General features: G+C 36.4%; 1 protein-coding gene across 6 annotated transcripts in view; it reads right to left on the bottom strand.

Annotated features, from left to right (window-relative positions):
- Positions 1–27,943, bottom strand: part of EPHB1 (EPH receptor B1) — a 769,317-nt gene that overhangs the window by 487,516 nt on the left and 253,858 nt on the right. For all 6 annotated transcript variants that reach the window (XM_007493906.3, XM_007493907.3, XM_007493908.3 and 3 more), the window contains exon 2: positions 24,894–24,958. In XM_007493906.3, coding sequence (XP_007493968.1) covers positions 24,894–24,958 — 65 coding nt within the window. The remainder of the gene's footprint in view (positions 1–24,893; positions 24,959–27,943) is intronic.

Raw genomic sequence — 27,943 nt, 5'->3', positions numbered from 1 at the left:
TTGCACAACACTACGACAAGGTGCCATGGAGCACCAGCCCCTGCCTGGAGCGGGGTCCCGCGGCCATTATGACAGCTGCTGCCACTGTTGACACTGTAACAGTGACAAATTCATCGTTCTGACAAGATCCCTTTAAATAATTCACAGGGAACTGGAGATTAGGACACTGTTTTCCTCTGTCTCCTTAGAGATTTAAAACACTTCCAGCTGGGGTATTTAAAGGGACTATAATGGGCCATCCCTCCTCCTGTCTCCCCTCCCCATTTCCTCCCCCTTTCCATTCCTGAACCTCATTCCCCAAGGCAGCCCAACAAAACAAGGCCCAGAAAACAAAAAAAAAAAAAAAGAGGAAAAGGAGCTTGGCTGGTCACTATGGCAACAGTAGCCAGGCTATTCAGCTGTCATTATCCCATTGCCTCACACATGTGATTATCTTAAGCTGTCAATTGAATGTGGTCCATCCCGGCTGGCCAGCACTGATCATGTAAGAACAAGGCGAAGGAGGGACTCAGAGAGGCCCCTGTGCACACATGCTCCCTCCAATGCCCACCACTATCCTAGGCTTATTTATTTAAGGAACCATGCATCACCTCTGAGAGAAATTAATGGGGATTTCCCCCTGTGGGTCTGGGGTATTTCTGCTCTGGAATTCTCATGGTGGGATTGTGAGCCCAGCCAGTCCTGATGAAGAGATGGGCAAAAAGATCAGTAAAAAAAAAAAACCCAACAACAACAACAACAATGACATACTGGCTTCCACTTAAAATAATAAACCTAGAAATGCTACTTCTAATTTGGGAACATAGGATTATAGAATTTAGAGGAGGAAGGGACTTTAAAGGCTTAGATAGCGCTTGCCCTTGGCACAATCCAATGCTATGAATAGTGCAAAAATCTAATACTAGAGATACAACTTAACACTGTAAATATGAGCAAATGTCATTGATACAACTAGTAACAATTATTTTTGAGGATAACAATAGCAGCCAACATTTTAGAGTGCTCTTCAATTTACAAAGTGGTTATATTTGAATCTCATATCAATTCTGAGGTCAGTTGTTCAGGTATTGTTATCTCAAATTTTGCAGGTGAGTAAACTGAGGCTGATAGGCTAAACAACAAGGAAGGCCAGGTAGAGGGCTGGATGTAGAGTCAAGAAAATCTTAGTTCAAATCCTACCTTAAGAGATTAATAGATATATAACATTGGGCATGTTACTTAATCTCTCTCTTTCTCAATTTCCCATTCTATAAAATGGAAATAATAATAGCACTTACCTCATAGGGATGTTATAAGAACCAAATGAAGCAATTCATGGATAGTGCAAATCTTAAAGTGCTATTTAAATATCACCTATTATTATATCTAGAATTGTACATATTATCATTATGATTTAACAACCAGATACTTTTAGTAGAGGCACTATGAGAAAAGGTCCTCAACCATTTTTGGTCCTCATATGTCTGGCTCTCAGTAAACTTTCCTGTATATCCTATTCAATATAAATGAAAACAAATTCTAGAATTCATTGTACATGTTCACATAAAACATGAAATAAGGGGGCAGCTCGGTAGCTAAGTGGATTGAGAGCCAGGCCTAGAGACTTCCTGGGTTCAAATATGGCCTCAGGCACTTCCCAGCTGTGTGACCCTGGGCAAGTCACTTGACCCCCATTGCCTAGCCCTTACCACTCTTCTTTCTTGGAACCAAAACACAGTATTGATTCCAAGATGGAAGGTAAGGGTTAAGTAAAAAAAAAAAATGAAATAAATAGATTAAATGGAGAAGGAAGGAAGGAGGGAAGGAAGGAAGGAAGGAAGGAAGGAAGGAAGGAAGGAAGGAAGGAAGGAAGGAAGGAAGGAAGGAAGGAAGGAAGGAAGGAAGGAAGGAAGGAAGGAAGGAAGGAAGGAAGGAAGGAAGGAAGGAAGGGAAGAAGGAACAACATTTCTAAAGCACTTGCTCTATGACAAGCACTATGCTAAGTTCTGGGAATAGAAGCAAATAAGACAGTAACCCCCTTCAAAGAGCTTATGTTCTGATGGGAAAAGAACATGCATAGAGAGTGGAGTGGCATCCAGGGACAAGTATTTTAGACTGGGAAATCAAAGAGAAAATTGATTAGGAAAGGGATTCTTAATCTAGGATAGATTTGAAGAGGCTCATCGATTTGGATGAGAAAAAAATACATCTCTACATTTTTATTTTTCACTAACCTCTGACTAAAATTTAGAACTTTTTTCAGTTATGAACAAAATAAATACTAAAATGGAAAAGAAAAACTGTTCTGGGAAGAGGTTTGTAGGTTTTGCCAGATTCCTGAAGGGGTCCATGAGACCAAAAAAAAAAGTATCCAGAGTCTCTGGATTAGTGTCATGAGGAAATAGAAACCAGAAAAATAATTTACAGAATTTCCCACTTTAAGCAGCTGTAAAGGAAGTGATAGGAGAAAGATAGTTTCTGTTGGTAGAATAGAAGAATCATTCATCAAGGAAGACTTGACTTCAATACTGTTATGTTCACAAGTTTCTCCCTAAAGAGAGAAAACCACGACATCTCTACTCACAGCTAAATGGGAAAGAGTCTCCCCATGCTGAGATACAGTTTAACAGATGAAACTGTTCCCAGGACTGTGGGCTGAGGAGTTTAGCTCTGGGTAAACATTTAGAGGAAGTTCATTCCTTTTGATGAGAACTCTTTCCTCTAACCTCCTGGGCTTTGTTATATATTTTTATCATCTAGCTTGATGGAGAGTTACAATTTGATTGGTTGAAGAAGTAATCAACCTTTATAATCCCCGAGGATGCACAAAAAGGTATTTAAGAATTTTTTATGATGAAATAAAATAAAACCTATCCAACCTCATACTTAAAAGCTTCTTATAGAAGCCTTTTTATCATTTTCTGTGAGCATTAAAAATATAAAGCATTTTTTAATTTCTGAAATATATCATCTTTCTTATTCTCTGGATTCTAGTCCTTTTCCTTGACCCTTCTGCCATTTAGATAGACAAATATTCCCACTTGCTGGCCCATTATCAAGTCAGATATTTTATACTTGCCAATGGGCAATAAAGGGTCTTGTGGAAAGGGAGGAAGGCTACTACAAAGCTGCTGACCATGCAGCTTGCTTGAGCTAGATTCCCTGGTGGATGGCTTGGCTTCCTGTTTTAATTATTAAACTGGTGAAGAATTCCATGGTTGTCTTATTTTATAAACTCACAAATGTTCCATGGTATAACTTTACTAGAAACAAGACTTCTCAGAAGGATGCATACTTAATTCTGTATATGCTATATAGCTTATGCATAATTCCGTACTAAGTGGTAAATACTACTGAATGCAGATCTTAGACCTACAACAAAAATAATAAAATGAATATCAGAGGGGAGACTTTGAATCTAGTCCACAAAATCTCATGAGGACCTAAAACTAGCTGACCTTCCTGAGCAGAGACCTCACAGTATCACGAGGCTCATAGGACTAAGGCTGACATTAGGGTAGCAAACAAGAATAGGACTAGACAAGGAAAAGCTCACCTTAGGAGTAGTTGTCAGAGGATATCAACTTCAACATCTTGTCATTTACAATTTTTATTAATTATTTTTGACCAATATTCATTTGATTCTTTTTGATGAAGTAAAAAAAAAAATCCATCCTCCAAGTTTTGTCACTCTGAGACAAAGTTCCTGTGGCCTAACACTAGTTACAATTTTGCTTCTTAACTACTCTGAGTCCAAGAAAGTAAACAACTTTGAAAAACACTACTTCATGTTTTTTTTTTGTTGTTTGTTTTGAAATCATACAATGAAGGAGGAGCAGCATGACAGAAGAAAGGGTGCTGGACTCATGAGTCAGGAAGATCTGGGTTCATATCCTCCCTCTGATAGTAGCTGGGCCACTTTACGGAAGTTACAAAACTCAGAAACTCAGACAACACTCTTAGTCAGCTCTACTAAATTATAATCAGGTTACATTTTGTGTTTGTGCTCCATCATCAGCATCAGAGATGTCTGAAATATCTATATGAATACATGAAAAAATCTCATAGGTGGTCCAAGAATGGGCATCACAGAATTTTAGTGTTTCAAGGGATCTCAATGGCAATCCAATCTAACCCATCCACAAAAAAGATTTCTCACATATAATGCATCTAAAAAGTGGTCATCCACAGTCTGCTTAAATTCCTCTGATATGGGGAAACCAGCTAGCTGCTAGTGAGGCCCATTCTATTCTTAGACAGCACTGATTGTTGAGTATTTTTTTTCCTGACCAGAAGTTAAATTTACCTCTTTAGAGCTTCTATATATTGATCCTATTTCTCCCCTCTGGAGTCAGATATTCAAGTCTAATTCCACTTCCATATGACAATCTTTCAAATACTTAAAGGCAGGCAACTTTCATTCACCAAATTTCTCCCCACCTCCACTCCTCAAACTCAGTTTTCTCTTTTCTAGGCTTCAACCAACCTTCTTATGAAATGAAAATCTGTTAGAGATTTTCAGTCTTTTAGGGACCCCCAAAATTCTTCAATATAATCATCTTCAAGAAGTCATCATCCCAAGTCTGCTTAAAGATCTTCAGTGACTGAAGCCAATCCCCTGAGCCAATCCATTCCATTCTTGAATAGTTTTAATTGTATGGGCATTTTTCTTTTTAACAAATCAAAGCCTGAAACTCCTGTCCATTGGTCTTGTCTATCATATGTTTCAGGAAGTTGTGGCTATTTGAAGTTCCAAGTGGCACAGTAGATAGACTTCTGGGCTTGGAGTCAGGAGCATTCATCTTCCTGAGTTGAAATCTGGCCGTACACACTTATTAACTATGTGACCCTGGGTAAGTCACTTAATATGCTGTTTACCTCAGTTTTCTCATCTGTAAAATGAGCTGGAGAAGAAAATGGCAAGCCACTCCAATATCTTTGCCAAAAAAAAAAACAAAGGGTGTCACAAAGAGTTAGACACAACTAAAACAATGGAAGAACAGCAACAAAATTAATCATATTATTACAAGGCAACTAAACTCTTAATATGAAGAAAAAGTGAGCAGTTTTCCATTTCCCCATTTTTTCAGTTCCTCTGGGAACAAAGGAGACCAGTTAGTATCTTTCTTTAATATTCTATACCTAAACACTCTTCAAGCCAGCTACCATCTTCCTTCAAGTCTTTCTTCTCCAGGGTAAATATTTTCAGGTCCTTCAAATGATCTTCACATGCCATAACTTCAAGACCCACTGAAATCCTAGACACTATTGTTTCTACATGCTCTAAGCTGTCAGTGCTCTCCCTAAAATAATGTACCTAAAGCTAAGTGAAATATTTCAGAAGCTGTCTGGTAAAAGATTGGAAGGCTACCATCCTCCTTACTCTGGATGCTAAGCTTCTGTGACCTTCGCCTAAGAGAGCAACGTGGCACAGTACACAGAAAGCCAACCTCACAATCCAGAAGTCCTGGATTCAAGTTTCCCATTGAATACATAATAACTAGCATTTATATAGCATGTTTAGGCATTTTGCATATGTTATCTCATTTGACCTCACAACAAACCTCTGAGATAATTATTCTTATGATCACCATTTCACAGATGAGGAAACTGGGACCAAGAGCGCTAAGTAATTTGCCCAGTCACACATCAAGTAAGTAGCTGAGGCAGGATTTGAACTCATGTCTACTTGACTTTACATCCTTTTTTTGGCTATATGATATAATGGAAAATCACTTAACCTCTAAGTTCACCAGACAATTTTCTAAGCCTGTAAATTACAGGAAAGGTGCTGTTCTGCTCATGTAGAACATGCCCAAGGAGTAGCCTCGGGGGGTGCTCCCTACATCAATGAAATCAAACATGCAGATCCCATCCCCAAAATGCATTTGCCTTTTGAGATGGGGAGGGGAGGTAGAAACTATCGTATCATGTGGTCAATTCGTATTAAACTGTCAGTCTTCTAAAACTTATCAGGCTTTTTTTTTCATATTAACTGCTACCTAGTCCTACATCACACCCCACATTCATTATTTGTACAATTGACATTTGAACCAAGTATGGGACCTTTTAATAATCTTTATCATATTTCCTCTTTCTCCACTAATGTCATATTTTGATGCTTTGTCCTAGTGTGTAAATGAAACTGGATTCTTAAAGGCTTTCTCATCAACATTTAAGAAGCACAAGCCAGTTCCACCAAGCTAAAAAGTTTGGGAAAGTTTGGAAAATTGATATTTTTATTGATTCAGTGAGAACTTGGCCTCATAAAGATACATGTTCAAATCCTTACTCAGAAATCTATTAGCTGTATCACCTAAACAAATTACTTAATCCATCTTGTCTTCAGTTTCCTCATCTGTAAAATGGGGACAATAATAACACCTACCTTGCAGGTCTGTTGTGAGAATTAAATGAGAAAAAAATAAGTAGTGTTTTGCAAATTGAAAGTGCTATATAGATGCTGGCTGACAGAATTATCATCATCATCATCCTTTGAGAACCACATTGGCCAAGTTTAGAAAGGCTTACCAACTCACCATCAGAGGGTTGGTTACTAAGAGATAATTTTTTTTTCCAGGCAAAATAAATCACGACACCATCTACTAAGGCACAAAGTATTAAAATCTATCATCAGAGAGGAAGTATACAGGATGATGAAATTATGGTTCCTGGTAGTACTGAAGTAAGTAAATGGCATCTTATTAGATCTGACCCATTGTTCTAGCCTACTGAGATATTTTTGGATTCCACTTGTATCACCCGCTATTCCTCCCAGCTTTGTGACTCAGCAAGGTATACCATCATTCTCATTCTCATGGAATCTGTCCGGAAATAACACAGAACATGAAGTCCCCATTCTCTAATGATCCAAATTTTAATCTATGGCGAGTACTCCTTGTAATCAATAATGTGTCTCATCTACCTCATGTAATTTTGAGGTGTAACTAGTGAGCAAGTAGGGATGGGAGATACAGTGTGGCATAGAGGATAAAGATCTAACCTTGGACTCAAGAAGACTTGACCTCAAGCCTTGTCTCTGATACATATTGTCTGTGTGACTCTGGGTACGCTATTTAATCTCTGGATATACCAGTTAAATATCCAAGTCTACTAGTTGCAGAGTTGCTTATTTCCATTGGTAAAGAATTTCTTTCCCAAACATTCCCTGTATCAATGAAATCATAAGTCTGATTATGGGTAAGAAAAGATATAACAATTATAGTATTAAAGAATCTTAGAACTGAACTAGATATCATCTAGTCCAACTTCTTCAACACAGGAGCATGTCAAAAAAGTGGTGATCTAACAATTATTTGACTACTCCCAATAACAGGGACAGCACTGCTTCCTTGGGCAACACTTTAAATGTTAGTGAATTTGAACTGATATTGAAATGAAATATACTTCTTATTAACTTTCTCATTTATCCTTCTTCTCGCCTCTGGATCAACACAGAATTAATCTAATCTCTTTTATATTAAGGTCTAAGAGATATTTAAAAAGTTGTCATTTAATCTTCTTCTAGTTGTTGTTCTTCAGTTTTTTAGTCACGTCCAACTCTTTGGGTTTGCCATTTCCTTTTCTAATTCAGTTTACAGATGAGAAAACTGAGGCAAATGGGGATAAGTGCACACAGCTACTAAGTATTTGAGGCAAGATTTTAATTCAAGAAAAAGATTCTTCCTGATTCCCAGGCCAGTGCTCTATCCATCATGCCACCTAGATACACCTTTTCCTGGTTAAACACACCTACTTCCTTTATTTGTGAGAAGTCATTTTCAAACTCCTCACCCCTGGCTATCCCCTATGCCTAGAAAACCCTCCCTCCTTACTTCAGAATCTCTTACTTCCTTAAAGGCTCAGCTCAAACATCAGCTTTTACATGGAGACTTTCCTAATCGCCCAGATGTTACTGCCCTGTCCAAACATCCTTGTATTTATTTAGTACCTATTAATATCAATCATCATTTATATAATGTTTTAAGGTCTGAAAAGTGCTTTACAAATACTTAGTTTTATCCTCACAACAACCCTGGGAACCTGATGGTCACATATTCCTACTCTATTTTGCAGAAGAGGGAACGATGGCAGAAAGGGCTTAGCATAGGCTCACCGAGTTGGGCAGGGTCTCAGACCAAATTTGAGCACAGTTCTCTCTGACTTCAGGGCCAGCCACTCCTGTTCTCTCCACTCCACTACCTACTTGTCCCATATATAGTCTGTATATACTTATGTGTGTCCACATGGTCTCCATGATAGAATATAACCTTGCTAAAGGCAAGGACTGTTTCATTTTTATCTTTGTATGCTTAGCACACTGCACAGTGCCTGATATATATTAGGTACTTAATAAATACTTGCTGAATGATTGATCTTGATCTTCCCTTTCTAAACACTAGTTTATCAATATCCCTTTTTAATGAGAATTGCACATGGTATTCTAAATCTGTCTAAGTGGTACTGAGTACACCAAGACAGCTATTCTGTGTGATCTAGATACCATACTTATAATACTGCAGCCTAAAATACTGATAGAATTATATATTATTTTAGTCACTGCATCATACAATTGACTCATACTAAGCTCTTGATCAACTAAACTCCCCAAATCATTTACATATGAACTGTTGTTCCTAAGTGAGCTTTTCCCTTTTCTTTACTTGTCTAATTAACTTAAATAGAGGGACTTATATTTATTCCTGTTGGATTTCATCTTATTGCTTGGAGCCCATCTTTTCAGTCTATTGAGATTATTTTGAATCTTGATTCTGGCATACCAGTGCATTAGCTATCCTGCCAGTTTCCATCATTGGCAAATTTCATAAGCTTATTTTCTGTTTATCCAAATCGTTGATAAAAATCTCAGGGTCAAGGAGAAAGCTTGGAGGCACTTCATTAGATACATTCCTCCTAGTTGAGAAAAAGCTACAAATAAATCTTCAGATGCTCAACCAGTGGGTTACAAACATACCTCATTGTACTACCACAATACTATTGTATTATCTTTTCTCCAACAAAATCACAAAAGAATCTCTCAAATGCTTTGCCAAAAATGGGATACACTAAGATCACTTCACAACCCTCATCTTCCACTCTAGTAACCTTATTTAACAATAAAAGGACCAGGAGCATTATTTGATGAAAACATTTACTTTGTCCTTTCAGTCATTAATAAAGTCCTGATCTTTAGGAAGTAATTCTGGCCTGGTCTATTCTTAATTCACCCCTGTTTGATGATGGAGGGAGATAAATTAAACAGCACACATTTAAGAGCCAGGTATTGTTGGGTTCTGGGTGGGCAGCGACAAAAAAAAAAGTTTCCTAACAACAAATAGCTTAAATACTAAAACTTATCAAAAGATAAGTAGTAAAGTATATACTTCATAAAGGCAACAAAACACCTCTCAATTCACTGAGCCATTCAGCTATCCCCAGGTCCTCTTAATTTCTGCTTGATTTTCTGCCCTATAAGCCTACCCACTGTCCTAAGGCCCATACATTACTGTATATTTGGCTTCCTGATTACTTGATTATCATTCATCTGGACCTGCTTCCACTTCCAGTATGGTGGGACATATTCTTTTTTTTTTTTTAGGTTTTTGAGAACAATTTCAGAATTTTGTTGGAGATCAATAGTTGTGTTTTTCATTTTTCGAATCTATCTTCTTTCCTTTTTTGGTCAAACAAAATTATTTGCTTGTCTCCAGGTTCCTAACACCTTTCCCATTTCCCAGATTTCCTCCAAACATACACACTCAAGGCTCTGAGTTCACATTTGCATTGTCATTTGTGGGACTGAAGATTTAGGGCTGGAAATGACTTTAGACCTGTGCTGGATCAAGCCCTGTTCCTTTAATCATTCAGCCCATTTGCCTTAGAATTCTAGCCTCAGCATTGCCCATCCTTACTTCCTCCACTCCAACCCATTCTTATCTCATTTCCTAAATCCTCCTTTATTATCCTCAGTTATTCTCTGCCTCAAACCTAAGTTTGCCAGTGTTGCTTATTTTTCTTCTCAATCCTGCCTCCCCTCTGTTCCCTAGGAGATTCTAAGTCAGCAACTATTGTTTCGGATACTTGGGAAAAGGTCTGCAAAGTAAGAAGGGCATTCATAGGCTATTTTCATTTCATTGCAGTTCAGCTTTGGTGCCTGTGTTAGGAATCACACTTCTACAGACTCCAAAGTAACTTTCATCTTTTTACTCAAATGTACCCTTGGTCTCACTGTCTGGGGGACAGCTTTGGCTATTGACACTAGTTTAAGAGAGTTTTAAGGAGCCAACATGGGTTATTGTACATCTTGTGGAGTCTCTACCTTTCCTGACAGGGATTTTTAAAAACAGGAAAGACACCTGTTTCCCAGGGGGCTGGGAAGGTGGTTAAGCCTGCCTCCAGGAAGAGAGAAGGAGAGATTAGGTGACCTCTGGAGGTCCTTTCCAGATTCTATGAAAAGAAATATTTCCTGCCCTACTGATGTATGAGTCTATGAGCCTTTTCCAAGAGCAAAGAAATAAATTTGTCAGACAGTAAAGTTCCGGCAAACAACTCTCATTCCCCAAAGTTCTTTCATGCAATAAGCTACCAAGACACTCTCTGTCTCTCTGTCTCTGTCTCTGTGTCTCTCTGTCTCTTTCTGTCTCTCTCTCCTCTCTCTGTCTCTCTGACTCTCTCTCTCTGTCTCTCTCTCTCCCTTTCTCTCTCTCTGTCTCTCTCTCTCTCTCTCTCTCTCTCTCTCTCTCTCTGTGTGTCTCTCTCTCTCTCACACACACACACACACACACACACATTTTTTTTTCCTTTCTGGTATATCATCTTAGCCTATGAATTAATAAATACATTTATGTCTTTGTCTTTGGTCTTCCTATTCACTTCTCAGTTGAACGTAAGAAATCAAAGATTTTTTTTTTAATCTCAACCAAAACAATGACCATATGCAATAGGAAAATGCTGATTTTTAAGAATTCATTGCCAGTCTGGCCCTCATCCACATGTCTCTCTTTCCAGAATGATCCATCTACCAGTCTATTGACCCACATGAGTGTCACATCAGGTTTCTCTGTCTGTATCTTAAACCTCTACCTATCTATCTTTCCATCAATGAAGATTGGACCTGTCTCTGTCTGATCTCTCTTACTGATCTTTCCCTGCCTTTTGTCTATCACATTCTCTGTCAGGGGAATGCCAGGCAGGTTATTTTATACTCCCATTCCTCAAAGACTTGTATTGTATTAAAAAAATGTTTTAAGTGCCTCTGGGTGTTTTGTTCCTCATTACTTCATAAAAGTGACATTAATAGCCATGGCAGAGCAGTGCTGAGTGCAATTATGGATGATGTTTCAGGTATGAAAGCTGTTTTGAGCCTGCTAATGTTTCCTAATTACAGGCCTTTTGGTAGAGAGCGAAAAAGATAAAGGGTGGGTAGGAGGGTGAGGGTGGAGCACACTGACTCATCTCAGTGGTTTACCTGTTAGGGAAGGGGAGGAAGGAAGGAGGAAGGGAGGTCAATGGCTTAGGAGCAGTAAGCTACATTCTTATTGTCATTCAGTGGTGCCAACCCAAGGGAACTGACTTGAGAAATGGATACCAACCAATCTGGACAACTGTATCTGTACAGAGGGGTGAAACTGTATTCTATTATAGACCCAGCTTAAAGGAAATCCTTTAAGCTAAGGGAGCCTTCCTAAACTGACACTTTCTGAAAGGTGTGTAGACTCTGAAGTCTGGAATTACAAGGCGCCTGAACATAAGTTCAAAAATAAATCTATCAGCACTTTTCATCAACCTGAGAAACATCATCAACTAGTTTCTATATTTACCTGAATGGCAGGAGACAGTAAGAGTGATGAAGCTACAAACATTACTATAAAATTTCATTTGAATTTTTCACTTGTCCAACACCCTTTTCTTTCCCTCTTTGGTCTAGTCTAATCTTTTTAATCAATAACAAGTATTTTGGTGTGCTTATTAAATACTTATTAAATTAATTTAAATTTCTTGGATGGAAGGAAGGAAGGAAGACCTGAAGATAGGACTCATTATGCATAGTAAAAACATGTAATTGTTAACTCCTGATTATCTTCCTTATAGAGGGGAACAGTGGAATGAATAATGCAAAACAGCAGATAATCCCCCCCAAAAAAACCCTCAAATTTGATTTAGGTTTACAAGGAATTGTTGGATAGTGTATTTCCTTCCTAAATATGTTTCTTAAATTAGTTTAATAGTGACTGACTGAACATTGTATTTACTTGTACTCTTTCAGTACACTGAGATTCCAATATATTTTACAGAATATAATAAAACCAATATATGTTGTATTTAAATTAATTTATTTTTTTATTTGAGTTCTGATGGTCTCCTCACCCAATAAAAGGCAATAAATATATCAGTGATTCTAAATGTAGTATCAAACAAAACATATTTCAATATTACCAATATTGCAAAACAAAAGCAAATGAAAAATAGTGAGAACAGTATGCTTCAATTTGTACTTAGACTCTATCAGTTCTTTCCTTGGCAGTGGATGGCACTTTAAAAAAAATCCTATTAAAATGTTTTAAAATTGTTTTAGAGCATTGTATTGTAGAGAACAGCCAAGTCATTTAGTGTTGATCATTGAATAATACTACTGTTACTATATTTGATATTATCTTGGTTCAGGTCACTTCATTTTGCATCAGTTCATATAAGTCTTCCCAGGATTTTTTTGGTATATAAAGAAATGCTGCTAATTTATGTGGGTACATTTTGCATCCTACAAATCTGCCAAAATTATTCATTGTTTCAAATAGTTTTTTAACTGATTCTCTAGGATTTGCTAAGAACACCTTCACATTGTTTGCTTCTGCATTGCCTAATCTCTTTCATTTTGTTTTTCTTGTCTTACTGCTGTAGTTATTATTTTTAGAACAATTCTGAAAAATAGTGATGATAATGAGCATGCTTGGTTCACCAATGATCTTGTTGGGAAGGCTTCTAGCTTGTCTCCATTATAAGTAAAACTTGCTGATGGTTTTAGATAGATACCACTTATCATTTTGAGGAACATTCCATTTATTACTATGCTTTCTCGTGGATTTAATTAGAATAAATGTTGTTATTTTGTCAAAAGCTTTTTCTACATCTATTGAGATAATCAACATGTGATGATGGGGGGCTTTTGTTATTGATGTGCTAAAATATGCTAATAATTTTCCTAATATTGAAGTAGTTACATTCCTGTTATAAATTACACCTGATCATAGTGTATGATCTCTATGACATATTGCTATAATTGCCTTACTAGTATTTTATTTAATTTCTTTGCATCAATAAATATTAGGAAAATTGGTCTATGGTATTCTTTCTTTGTTTTTGCTCTTCCTGGTTTAAGTATTACCTTGTTTGTCTCAAAATAAATTTGGGCTGCTTTGTCTATTTTTCCAAATGGTTTATATATTTTGGGTATTAGTTGTATTTGAAATGTTTGGGAGAATTCTCTTGTGAATCCATCTCGTCCTGGGGATTTTTTAAAGGAACTCATTGATGGCATGTTCAATTTCTCTTTCTAAGATTGGCTTATTTAAGCATTCTATTTTTTCTTCCATTAATTTTGATCATTTATATTTTTGTAAGTACTCACCCATTTCATTTAGTTTGCCAAATTTGTTGCATAGAATTAGGTAAATCACATTTTAATTTCATATTCGTTGGTGGTATATTCACCCTTTCATTTTTGATACTGGTAATTTGGTTTTCTTCTTTTTTAAGTCAAATTATCCAATTTTTAAAATGTATTCTATTGGCTTCTTTTTTCACAAAACTAGCTCTTGGCTTTATTTATTAGTTCAATAAAATTATGGTTTATTTTAACTTTGAATTTTATTAATTTCTCCTTTGAGTTTTGGGATTTCAAATTTGGCATTTGATTGGGGATTTTTAATTTATTCTTTTCATAGTTTTTTAATTGCATGTGTGAATTTTAAAACTATTCCACCCTACTCAGACCGTACTTTAGAAGATTTGATTTAGCTATTTCCTGATTGTAACAATGGAGATACTTGGTCTAACAGAATCAGGTCTGGAAACTCTACATTGCTCCACCTTACTTAATTTAACAAGGTCAGGAATGTCTGTACCCATACTCAAGGATTAAGTATCTAAGAAGATGGCCTTCAACATACATGTGCAGAAACAGCTGACAGATCCCTAGGCTGTCCTAAGTCAAGCTAAGCTTTCATTGGTACAGATGAGACACAGGAAAGTGATGTAAAACTGTCTATATAGGGCACGCCACTTCTTCTCTTTGCCCTTTTTCCCCAGAGAGGTGGCTCTGGCTGGCAGCATGCTAAGCATTCAGATATCTTGGTGTGGTGGCAGCTATTTGTCTGGGTTTTGCCCTTGAGCTGATTCAGGTTCAGGCATCTTGGCTGAGCTCTCTTGGAGTTCAGGCTGATTCCTTCCTCCTTTACTCTCCAAAACCTTACCTTCCTAGAGTCTCTGGTCTTCCTCCTGGCACAAGCCATGCAGGAGAAATCCTACACCCTTTCCTTCTTCCTTCTTCTTAATTTCTTTCCACTATATTAATTAAATCACCAATAAATTTCCATCTGACTTGGGTATTTTTTTTATATTTGGGATACTCATGGCAACCAAATAATTAATTATCCTTTACACATGCCAATTTACTAATCTACTGCTCTTCTTCTATTTTATGGATATAAGCATTAAGTGATTAGATATTCTCCAAAGTATTGCTTTTTGTTATAACTGATAATTTTCTTATGTTGACTCATTGTTTTCATTCTTTTTAATGAAATTATTGATTGTTTCTGAGTTGTTCTTTGACCCACTTCTTTCTTAGGATTTTATTTTTTTAGTTTCCAATTAATTTTTATCTATGTTTCCCTGGCCTTTTATTGAATATAATTTTATTGCAACATAGAAAAGGATATGTTTAACATGTCTGCTTTCCTGAATTTGGTTGTGAGGTTTTCATGCCTTAATACATGGTCAATTTTTGTGAAAGTGCCATGTATAGCTGAGAAAAATTATATTCCTTTCTATTTCCATTCAGTTTTCTCCTGAGGTGAAAATATCTAACTTTTCTGAAATTCTATTCATCTCCTTAACTTTCTTATTTATTTTATGGTTAGACCTCTGAGACACAAAAGTTGAATTTCCTCCATATTTTACTATCTATTTCCTCCTGTAAATCATTTAGTTTTTTCTTTAAGAATCTGGATGCTGTGATACATGTTTATTTACATTGATATTGCTTCACTAGGATGGAGGTCTTGCAGTACCATATCTTAAATTGTACTATAAAGTGGTGATCATCAAAACAATATGATACTGACTAAGAAATAGAAGGGGGAATCAATGGAATAATCTTGGAGTAAATTACCTCAGCAAGATAATGTTCTATAAAGCCAAAGATCCCAACTTTTGGGACAAGAACCCAATATTTGATAAATACTGCTGGGAAAATTGGAAAACAGTATGGGAGAAATTAGGGTTAGATTAATATCTCAAACCCAATACCAAAATAAAACCAGAATGGGTAAATGACTTAAATATAAAGAGGAAAATTATAAGTCAATTAGGTGAACATAGAATAGTATACCTATCAGATCTATGAGAAAGGAAATAATTTAAGACCAACTGAGAGATAGAAAATATTACAAAACATAAAATGAATAATTTTTATTACATTAAATTAAAAAGGTTTTGTACAAACAAAATTTATAAGGGAAACAACAAATTGGGAAAGAATGGATAACCAAAACCTTTGACAAAGTTCTAATTTCTCAAATTTATAAGGAGCTAAAGCAATTGTGCAAAAAATCAAGCCATTCCCCAACTGACAAATAGTCAAGGACATGAATAGGCAGTTTTCAGATAAAGAAATCAAAACTATCAATAAGTACATGAAAAAGAGTTCTAAATCACTAATAATTAGAGAAATACAAATCAAAACAATGCTGAAGTACAACCTCACACCTAGCAAGTTGGCCAATATGACAGTAAAGGAAAATACTAAATGTTGGAGGGATTGTGGCAAAATTGGGACATGAATGCATTGCTGGTAGAGTTGTGAATTGATCCAACCATTCTGGAAGGCAATTTAGAGCTATGCCCAAAGGGCTTTAAAAGAATGCATCCTCTTTGATGCAGCAATACTACTACTAGTGTTGTACCCTAAAGAGATAATAATGAAAAATGTCTGTATAAACATATTCATAGCCTTGTTCTTTGTGGTGGCAAAAAAATGGAAAATGAAGGGATGTCCCTCAATTGGGGAATGGCTGAACAAATTGTGGTATATGATGGTGATGGAATACTAGTGTTCTGAAAGGAATGATGAAATGGAGGATTTCTATATGAAATGGAAGGACCTTCAGGAACTGATACCGAGTGAAATGAGCAGAACCAAGAGAACATTATACACAGAAATTGAAACATTGTGGAACAATCCAATGTAGTGGACTTTGCTAATACAAGACAATCCCAAGGAACTTATGAGAAATAATGCTATCTACATCGAGAGAAAGAACTGTGGGAGTAGAAACACAGAAGAAAAACAAATGACCAATCATTTATTTATATGGATATATGATTAAGGGTTTTGGTTTCAAAAGATTGCTCTATTGCAAAAATGAGTAATATGGAAATAGGTATAAGTGATTACATCTATATTACCCAGTGGAAGTGCTTATTGTATCCTAGATGGGAGAGGGAAGAAAATGAAATATGAAAATATGGAAAAATATTTTTAAAATAAAATTAAAATTATTTTTAAAAGATATCACTTCATTTCTTATGGCATATTTTCACAAAATATAAGTTCCCTATTTACCTTTTTTAATTGTCTATCTTTGCTTCTGCTTTATCTGAAATCATGATTGCTACCCCTGCTTTTATTTTTACTGCAGCTTAAGCATAAAAACTGTTCCAGTCCCTTATTTTTACTCTATATATGCCTCTCTGTTTCAAGCACTTCTTTATAAACAATATATTATTGGATTCTCTTTCTTAATCCATTCTGACATCCACTTTTATTTTATGAGTGAGTTTACCCCATTCATATTCACAGTTATGATTATTTTCTTCCATTCTATTTTTTGTCATTTATCTTTCAATCTCTCTCTTTTTAATCCTGTCCCTCCTAAAAAGTTCATTTTGCTTCAGACCTCTACCTCCCATAATCCTTCCCTTCTATCAGCACCCCAATTCTCTTGTCTTCTTCCCCTCCTACTTAGATGTTTGATATGATTACTATATCCAACTGAAGAGTACATGCTATTCTCTCTATAAAACAACTCCAATGAGAGTGAGGTCTAACTATTTCCTGCCACCACAACCCCTTTCCTTTCCATTGTAAAAGCTCTTCCTTATGGAACTCTTATAAATGAGATGAATTTTTACCCATTCTTCCTTTCTCTTCCCCCATAGTGAATCCCTCTTTCTCTTCACTTTATTTTTTAATACCTTTCCATCAAAGTCAACTCATATCTATGACCTCTTTCTATGTATACTCCTTCTAACTTCCCAAGAATGATAAAATTCTTGAGAATTACATGTATCAAGTGGTCAAAGGATAGGGATTAATTAGAAGCCTTCCCAATAAGATCAGGAGTGGAAAAAAGTTTGCCCATTAGCACCTCTATTATTTAACATTGTGCTAGAAATACTAACAGTAGCAATTAGAGAAGAAAAAGAAATTGAAGGTATTAAAATAGGCAATGATGAAACCAAGCTATCACTCTTTGCAGATGATATGATGGTCTACTTAAAGGACCCCAGAGAATCAATTAAAAAGCTAGTGGAAATAATCAACAACTTTAGCAAAATTGCAGAATACAAAATAAAGCCACATAAATCTTCAGCATTTCTATATATTTCTAACACATCCCAGCAGCAAGAGCTAGAAAGAGAAATTCCATTTAAACTCACCCTAGACAATATAAAATACTTAGGAATCTATCTGCCAAGACAAACACAGGAACTATATGAACACAACTACAAAACACTCCACACAATTAAAACTAGATCTAAACAACTGGAAAAACATTGATTGTTCATGGGTGGGATGAGCTAACATAATAAAAATGATGATCCTACCCAAATTAATTTACTTATTTAGTGCCATGCCCATTGAACTACCAAGAAACTTTTTTACTGAATTAGAAAAAAACTCTAACAAAGTTCATCTGAAAGAACAAAAAATCAAGGGTATCATGGGAAATAATGGAAAAATGTGAAAGAGGGGGACCCACCAGTGCCAGATCGTAAACTATACTATAAAGCAGTGGTCATCAAGACAATTTGGTACTAGCTAAGAGACAGAAAGGAAGATCAGTGGAATAGACTTGGGGTAAATGACCTCAGCAAGACATTCTATGATAAGTCCAAAGAGCCCAGCTTTTGGAACAAAAATCTGTTATTTGATAAAAATTGCTGGCAAAATTGGAAGACAGTATGGGAGAGATTAGGTTCAGATCAACATCTCACACCCTACACCAAGATAAATTTACAAATGGGTGAATGGCTTGAATATAAAGAATGAAACTATAAGTAAATTAGGTGAACATAGAATAGTATACTTGTCAGATCTGTGGGAAAGGAAAGATTTTAAGACTAAGCAAAATTTAGAAAATATTACAAAATTTAAAATAAATAATTTTGATTATGTTAAATTAAAAAAGTTTTTGTTCTATAGACTCTTAAGAGATTACCCTAATGCAAATATTCATAATATGGAAATAAGTTTTGATCAATGACACATGTAAAACCCAGAAGAACTGCTCATTGGCTATGGGAGGGTAGGGAGGAGTGGAGGGAAAGAACAAGAATCATGTAACCATGGAAAAATATTCTAAATCAATTACCTAATAAATTTTTTCAAATAAAAATGGTCAAAGTATTTGAACAAGCAATTTTCAGATGAAGAAATCAAAGCCATCAATAATCATATGAAAAAATGTTCTAAATCACTCTTGATTAGAAAAATGCAAATTAAAATCATATCACACCTATGTAGATAATTGAATAACAAATGGTCTTATTTATTGGGTTCATTGTCACTCTCAACTCTTCACTCTTACTCATCTGAAATAACCAATTGCCAAATTTTGTTGTTTCCACTCCTACAACATCTCCTTCATCCATTTCCTTATTTTCACTCACTGGGCTACCACTCCAGTTCCAACCTTCATTATTTGTACTATTGTAATAGCCTCTTAATTAGTATGCCCCCTGCAAACCTCTCCACATTCCAATCCATTCTCCACATAGCTGACAAAGTGATTTTGCAAAAGTTCCTATTTGACCATATCATGCCCCTATTCAATAAGTTTCAATGGCTTCCTATTATCTCTAGCAATATATATATATATATATATATATATATATATATATATATATCAGTCATGTCCACAAAATGTATCTTTCTATACCTTGCTTCTGTCATGAGGAAGGGTAGCATACTTCATAAGCCCATTTGAGTTGTAGTTGGTCATGCACTACTTAAGACTCTGAATGGAATTGAATGGAAAATAATGTCTATTACAACCCATGTTCAGAGATGGCTTGTTCTGAGATGAATCTGTAATGGAAAGATCATTTTAGAACTAGAGGCCCTGGATTCGAATTTTACCCCAACTGTGTGATCTTGGTAATATGAACATCCAATTCAGTCCATTCATTTATTCAATATTTATTAACTGTTATTAAAGTACTGTGCTGTTCTAAGGTTACAAGGAAGAAAAACAGCACCATCTTTATATTCAAAGAATTTACAATCTAGTTAGGGAGTAAGACATACATACAAATAGCAATTGTACAAGCTAGAGTAATATATATGCAGGTCAAACAGAGGCAAGAGAAAAGCAAGGAGGGAATAGTCACCCCTTTCTGGGGTAGTGTTGGAGGTACCAAGAAAGTTTTAAGGGAGAAGTAGAATGGAAGCCAAGTTTTTGAAAAAGGGAAAGATTTCAGTAAGAGGAGATATAGGAGTCAGTCTTGTGCCCCTTCCCCCAAAAAAGGGCATAAGCATATGTAGAAAAGTGGGTAGGTTGAGATGAAGGTATGACTAGTAGAATCATCACATTTTAGATCTTGAAGGTATCTTGGAGGTCACCTAGTACAAATCCCTCCATTTACAGATGACAAAATTAAGACCTAGGGAGGTTAAGTGACCTACTTTCACAGTCAAAATTTTCATTTTGTTTCACTAAAACTATGTTAGTTCAGTCCTGCTTTCCCATCAGATGGTACACATTTATGAATCAATACAAATAAATATGATATACCATTGGCAGGTGTTCACTGTTACTTAGTGACCAAGTTTAAATCATTATCCCTTCACACATTTCTAAATTATTTTTGAAAATAATAAAATTACAGAATTGTTGAAAATAATAAAAAAATAAACATGTCGTACTATTGGGCAGTTAGATGGTTCGATAAATAGAACACTAGTCTGGAGTCAGAAAAGATTATTCTTCCTAATTTCATATCTGGTCTCAGATACTTACTAGCTGTGCAAGCCAGGGAAAGTCACTTAATTCTATTTGCCTCAGTTTCCTAATCTGTAAAATGATCTGGTAAAGGAAATGGTAAACCACCGCAGTATCTCTGTCAAGAAAACCTCAGATGGAGTCATAGAGAGTTGTACATGACAAAGAAATGAATGAACAGGAATACCATTGCTATCCTTCTCTCTTACCCCAAAGAAAAAGAGGGGGACTGTCCAGTCCTTGGGAAAATCATGATATAAAGTATATACAATAATATAAAACATATTGAAAATAATAGTAATCAAGCAAACAAATCCATACAATTTTTGGGAAATATATGACTAGAGAATTAGAAAGAAGCCACCCAGTGCTGATGAGATCCCTTTTGAAGGACTGGTAGAAAGGCATGAACAAAGCACACAGGGTGGTAAGGTAGGGGCTAGTAGGTTATGGTCTGCCTTGTTGGAAGGAATATCCATTACAAAAATGAGATCATGCTCCATGAAAATAAAGAAGTTTCCCTTCAAACAGAACTTGACTTACAAAGAATTTTTTTTTTTATCATTCTCTTAAAGATGCCCAAGGAAGAATGGGTTAGAAAAGAGTTGTATCCAGAGGACAGCGGTGAAAGTAGGCAAGACAAGAGATCCTCAGTGTAAATCTCACCTTCTGCCACTGGTTTATCTTAATCCCCCCAACCCCTTCCCCTCTGAGATTACCTTCTCTCTCCTCTGTGGGTATCTTTTATGTACTATCCCCCCTAACTGGAAAGTGAACTCCTAGAGGGCAAGAACCATGTTTTGTTTTGTTTTGTTTTGTTTTGGCATTCTTATTATCCCCAACACTTAACCCAATGCCTGGTGCATACTTGGCACTTAAATGCTTGTTGACCCATCGACTGACTGCATCAGGAATACTAACAGGTAGAGAATAGAGAGCAGCTCAGTGACTCCTCAGCATCATAGTTCCCTCTCTCTTCTGGATGCTAGGAGTTATGTCTCTCGGTTCCTTTTCTATTTATCCCAAGTACCTAGAACAAGGTTCTCCACATATTTATGGCTTTAATACATGTTGCTATTGACAGAAGGCCTGGTCATTTGTGCCTAGGTTTAGTGTTATTGGTATTTATGGATGTAGGGAATGGGAAATAAGGAGTGTTCCCACCTTTGCCAAGAAATTTGGATCTAAAGATGCTGTCAAAAGGATGGAGTGTGAAATACAAGCATTCTTCAGGACAAGGAGAAAGACTCTTCTGGGAAAGAAGACCCCTATGCCAAGTTGGCTTTATGTTGATTTCGAATTAGCACTAGGAGAAGAGAAAAATATCTTCTTTGATGTATAGCAGGGCAATTTGGACTTTTTTTTCCCCTCCTCTCTCTTTAAAGATAATCAGAGGGAAATGAAAATCAAGATGATCAGGGAATTTAATGAGCATATTTGTTACACATAAAAAATGTTTTCACCAAAAAGATAATTAAATAGAAATTCTGTCAACATTTCAAGAGATTCTCCTTAAGAAACCTCAAACAATCTTTAAATAAGTAAAACAATAGGAAATTCTTAGAAAGGCAGTATAATGTAGGAGAAAGTAGGCTGGATTAGGAAGCTCTTTAACCAAGTGTTTGACATTGACATTTTTTTCCCTCTCTGGGTCTTAGTTGCTTCCTATGTAAAAATAAGAACGTGAGACCAGGTCATCTCTAACATATCTTATGATTAAAAACCAAACTATATAAATCATTGGTCAGAGTGTTTTGGCTTGCTTTGGCATGAAGTCTTTTTTGTTTTAATCCTTACATTTCATCTTAGAATCAATGCTATGTTTTGGTTCCAAACCAGAAGAGGGGTAAGTAAGGGTCAGGCAAATGGGGGTTAAGTGACTTGTTAAGAGTCACACACCTACAAAGTGTCTGAGGTCACATTTGAACCCAGGACCTCCTGTTTCTAGACTTGTCTCTCAATCCATTGAGCCACCTAGCTGCCCTCTTGTATGAAGTTTTTAATTTTTTTTTAAACCCTTACCTTCCATCTTAGAATTAGTACTCTGTGTTGTTTCCAAGCCACAAGAGCAGTAAGGGCTAGGCAATGGGAATTAAGCAACTTGCCCACAATCACACATCTAGGAAGTATCCAAGGCCAAAATTGAACTCAGGATCTCCAGTCTCTAAGTCTGAGACTAACTTTGTATCCCCTAGGCCAGTTAGCTCCCAATGACATGAAGTATTAATGAGCATGGAAGAATCTCCAAAGAGGGGCCCATCTAAATTTATAGAACATGTAGTATCCTGGTTAAAGGGGGTTCTATTTTTCACATGCTACCCCACTTCCCTAAGCATGGGTATTTAAAATCCATGTTTGCTGCTTACATGTAGAGGCAGAATTGCATAAGGAAAAGAGAATTAGCATGGAAGCCAAGGAGATCTTTGTCCAGTTCTGCCTATGGCACAAACCTATTGTGTAATCCTGGTCAAGTCATTGGCCTTTTTAGTGCTCTGGATAACTCTGAAACTAAGCTGGAAAAAAGGTAGAATAAGTTGCATTCACAAAGGAAGTTTCCTTACCCGGGACTTCTCTAAACCAAGGAAATCATAAGTTCAATCCCCATACATATGAAGCAGGTTCATGTAGAATAGACTCTATGGCATTATCGACTAGGCTAGTTTTATAATTAAATTTTTATTTATATAAGTAGGAAATAAAAAGAGATATGACTCCAGGAATGAGAATACCAGGGAATGACGCCTTATGTAACCTGCCTATCCCAGTAAATAATACAGTGAATGGCAGAGAGAAAAGCAGCTTTGAAATAAATGTAACCCCCATCTACTACAGATAAAGTCAAATGATGATGGATGAAGCATCCATACTGGGGACACTTGAGATTTGACTTTCCATATTTATGTGTTTCTGTTGCATATGTTTCTATTTATGTTCATTTATGATGACTCTCTTCATTAGGTGGTAAATTCTCTGAAGAAGAGAAAGTGTCTTCTTTCTCGGCAACCACCCACAGTGCCTGGCAGCTCAGTGCTCTGTACATAACTATTATTTAGTTCATGTTGGTTGACTGGCTAACTGATTGGCCAGCCTTTCTGTTCCATGTGACTCATCTCAGGTCGTCCTAGCCTAATGCTCATTCCATCTTTCTCCATAGGAAAAGCACTGATTAATTCTGCATAGGAACTAGTTACAGTTTATTAAACCTTTTTTAGATTCAAGGTACCATTCTAGATCCTGGAAATACAAAAACAAAAGTGAAATTATTCATCATCATCATCAATGTTACACTAAATATATAGACAATTAAATAGATAAAAGCATATAGAAAGTAAATTTGAAATAAGTAGAGAAAGAACACTAACCATTAGGGAAGGGATAGGAAAGGTCTCCCATAGAAGGCACAACTGGAGAAATGCCTTGAACACAATTACAGATACAAAGAAATATAGTTCAGGAGAAAGTATCTTCCTAACATGGGGAACCTCTATACCAAAGAATAGAGGTGGGAGACAAGAAATTGTTAAAATGTTGCCTCCCTCAGGGTACCATGATGAGGAATGATTAAACAAAGTAGATGAGATCCAACCCATTGTGACAAAAGTCCGTGGGGTTTTCTTGGCAAAGATTCTGGTCTGGCTTGCTATTTCCTTCTCCAGTGTGTCACCATTTCACAGATAAGGAACTGATGCAATTTGACACTAAGTGATGTGCCCAGCGTCCCAATTTCTTAGGCTAGTGTCTTAGGTGAAATCTGAACTCATATCTTCTTGACTCCAGGTCTGGTGTTCTATCCATTGTACCACCTAGCTACCACTTCTTAAAATGTTAGAGAAATATAAAAAATGTCCACCATTACTAGCAGTTTCACGTTTTCCCAGTTCTTACTGGGCAGTTATTTTTTTGATTATCCTCATAACACCTTACTCATAAGAAAGTCAGTAGATACTTCCCATCAAACAGATATAAGCAAACACCACCTAAAACTGTTAATTGGCTCTAAAGAAAATATGACATTAGTTGAAACGATTTGTTACGGGTCAGCTAGACTATTTCCAGCTGGACTATCCAATTGCTCTTCAGGCAATTGGGCAGCTGACAATACAGTGGGGCTTCCTGATGTGGTTGTGGACTTTGCTTATCAGTCATCCTTGATTTTATTATGAAGTAGCACAGGCTGGGGCAATTGATAAGTTCCCAAGCATTTGTTGAGCACCTGCAGGGGCACTGTCCTGGGAATACAAATTCAGAAAATGAAGCAGTCCCTACTCTCAAGCAGCTATGTGCCAATGGACAATCCAGTCTATATAGGATATATTAATATTAATATTCTGGTACTGGAAACCCCATGCTCTCAACCGTGAGGAAGATAACCAAGCAGCATCTGCAATTGTGGAACACCTCTCCAGTGCTTACCCCTGATGCAGGATTTGCAGTCCAGCCCAACTCAGCAGTAGCTGTCCGGGTGTCCATTAAGGTTTCTGGGAGGGAAAACAGGAAAGAAAATGAGTTAACAATTCTTACCACCTAATTGTTTCCACCCTTGGGGGCCATTTTCAGTTTTACTTTGCTTTGACACCTTTGATGTAATATAAGAAATTCAGAGAAACATAGAAAGACCCGTGTTATCTGATAGCAAAGGGTTAAAACAAAGACAGAAGTTCAATCTGCATCATGACTTCAATAATACACATGAAAATAATATTAAACAATACTAGAATTTAGATTGGTTTCAATGTCCAATTTTGATTCCAAAGGACTAATGATGAATTGGCAGTTAGGTGGTACAATGGATGGATCACCAAGTCTGGAGTCAGTAAACCCTGAGTTCAAATCCAATCTTGGATATTTACTAGTTGTGTGACCCTGCACAAGTCTTTTAACCTTGTTTGCCTCCATTTCCTCATTTGAGAAGGAAATGACAAACCATTTCAGTATCTTTGCCAAGAAAACCCCCAAATAGGATCCCAAAAAGTTGGAGATGAATAATACCATTTCTTTCCCTTCATTAAAGTGATAATAAACAATGAGTAAAAAATGTTTCGTATACTATGAGACATGGTTGCTGAGTTGCTTAACTCAGATTTTGCTTAGTTTTTTTTTTTTTGGTTAAAAAGGGGGTTCCACAGTGGTATCACGCATCGGCTATGGGGGGTGGAAAAGAAAATGATCTTTGTCTTTAATGAATAATGCTTGGAAATGATCAAATAAAATATTATTTTTTTTTAAAAAGGGAGGTTCCATTTAGGGAATAACAATTGGAAATTAGGATTTAAAGAACAAAAAACATCAATAAAATCTTATTTAATTCTCTCTGACACCAGCCTCCTTTTAGAGAGGTGCTCATGTGAAAATCCATTAGCTATTATTATAAATTGTCAAAATGTAAATATGTATCCAAAGGCTAAACTTTTCATAATGGGTATGCCACCTTTCTCCAGTTATAACATACAGTTCAGCAGTGAAACTGCTAGACTGAGAATTAGGAAATATTGAGTTCAAATCCTACTACCAAATTTAGAAACTAGTGACAATGGGCAAGTTAAGAAGCTCAGAGTCTGAAATTCCTCATCTTTAAAAATGGAGATAAAAGGGGGGCAGCTAAGTAGCATATTAGATAGAGGTCCTGGAGTCAGGAGGATCTGGGTTCAAATCTTACTTCCTAGCTATGTGACCTTGAGCAAGTTGCTTAACCACAATTGCCTACAGCTCGTAGTTCTTCTGTCTTCTGATACTAAGATAGAAGGTAAGGGTTTAAAAAATTGAGATAATAATACCTAGATAACAAGGTTATTGTGGCCATCAGTGAGATTATGGATCTAAAATGACTTGCAAATCTAAAAGTATTGTATAAGTGACAGTTATAATAACATTTTAATAAATATTTTTATTTTATAAAAACCTTTTAAAGGAATTCCTTGATTCTTAACTTCTACTCTCCCCCACGTTTGTCCCCATTCTTACCCTTCTCAAAGTATCTTTATGGCAGTGATCAGGGAGGGGAGAAGAAAGGATTCCTTTAGTAGCCTATAAGCTTTTTGAGGACAGGCACCATGTCTAATTTACTTTATATCTAGCTCAGTGATTCAACAAACAATTTAACTCAATACCACAAGCACCTATTTGGTGCCTGCCATGTTAAGGTAAGACATGGTCCCTGTTCACATGGGTAATCCAATAGCAGAAACACAGATAACTATAATGTAAAAATTAGTTTCCATTTATAAATTACTAATTGAATGAGTGGCTTTGAAGGCAAGAAAGAGGAGGTAAAGTGCTAAGCCCTCTTTTTGTGGCTCATTTTCCACAATGAGTCCATCTGACAGCTGGAGAAGCCAAGCCCACAGCCCAGGATACCCTTTCTTTCCCCCTCTTTTCCGCTTCAAAGCACTAATAATGATAATGATGACAAATTGCATTTACATAATAAACTTCTCATAAGAAACTCATGCCACCTGGTGGAAATTCATCTCAGTAATTGTCAAAAATTCTCGATGGGGTGAGCCTGAAATAGGTGGAAGTATTCATAGTTAGCAGAACAGGGGACCTAAGCCCAGAGAAGTTAAGTGATTTGTATGAGATCACACAGCTAGGGGAAGGCAGAAGCAGACTGAAAAGCCATGTCATTTGACTGACATCATTATTCCCAAATGCAATACCCCTTCCTCATTTCAATATAGTTGCCCAAGAGGAATTCTGAAGAGAATCAAGGTTTGTTTTTTGTTTTTTGTTTTTTTGGTTGGTTTATTTTTTTTAAATAAGGCCCCAGAAATCATGTAGGACCCCTATTAGAACAATAACTAAAAGCATTTTCACTCTCTAAAAGAAATAGTTGAGTGGGAGGATGATGAGAGCCCAATGCAGATGCTGTGATGCTAGAAGGAGTGGTCTATCCTTGAGAGAGTACAGCTTTGGCTCAGCCTCCAGAGGGATTAAGAGAAAGGGGATTCCAGGAGAGGGATGCCATAGTGACAAAATCTGAGACAGGTAAGCTGGGTACCAATCAATCAACAAATATTTATTAAGTAACCACTATGTAGTACATAGGGAAAAGTTGATGAATGACTGTTCATTTCCTTCTTGCATTTCTTCTTAAAATCAGGGTAACCCTGGGGAAGTTTCATAGATTCTCTGGAGTCCTAGGTCTTCATTTATGAAGTGAAGGGGTTGAAGTAGATGACTTTTTAAGATCACTTCAATGTCTAAAGCTATGATCCCTATGATGTCCCACCAAACCGGATAAGATAAATCAAAAGATCTTCTCCTCCTCTCCCTCCCCACAAAAGCACCCATGAGAAAAGTGCCTCCTGACTTCTCTTGGTTAACTATGTCTTTGTTTACTATAACTATATTTTCTATATACTATATAAACTAAACCTTAATTTACCAATCACATTTCCCTTACATCTGACTTTGCTCCCTTCTGTTATTGTTTTTCCTCACTTCTTACTATCCTATCCCCTCCG

The sequence above is a fragment of the Monodelphis domestica genome, chromosome 4 (assembly GCF_027887165.1).
Source record: "Monodelphis domestica isolate mMonDom1 chromosome 4, mMonDom1.pri, whole genome shotgun sequence".
In the NCBI taxonomy this organism is placed as follows: Eukaryota; Metazoa; Chordata; class Mammalia; order Didelphimorphia; family Didelphidae; genus Monodelphis; species Monodelphis domestica.
This window is presented reverse-complemented; position numbering and strand designations above follow the sequence as displayed.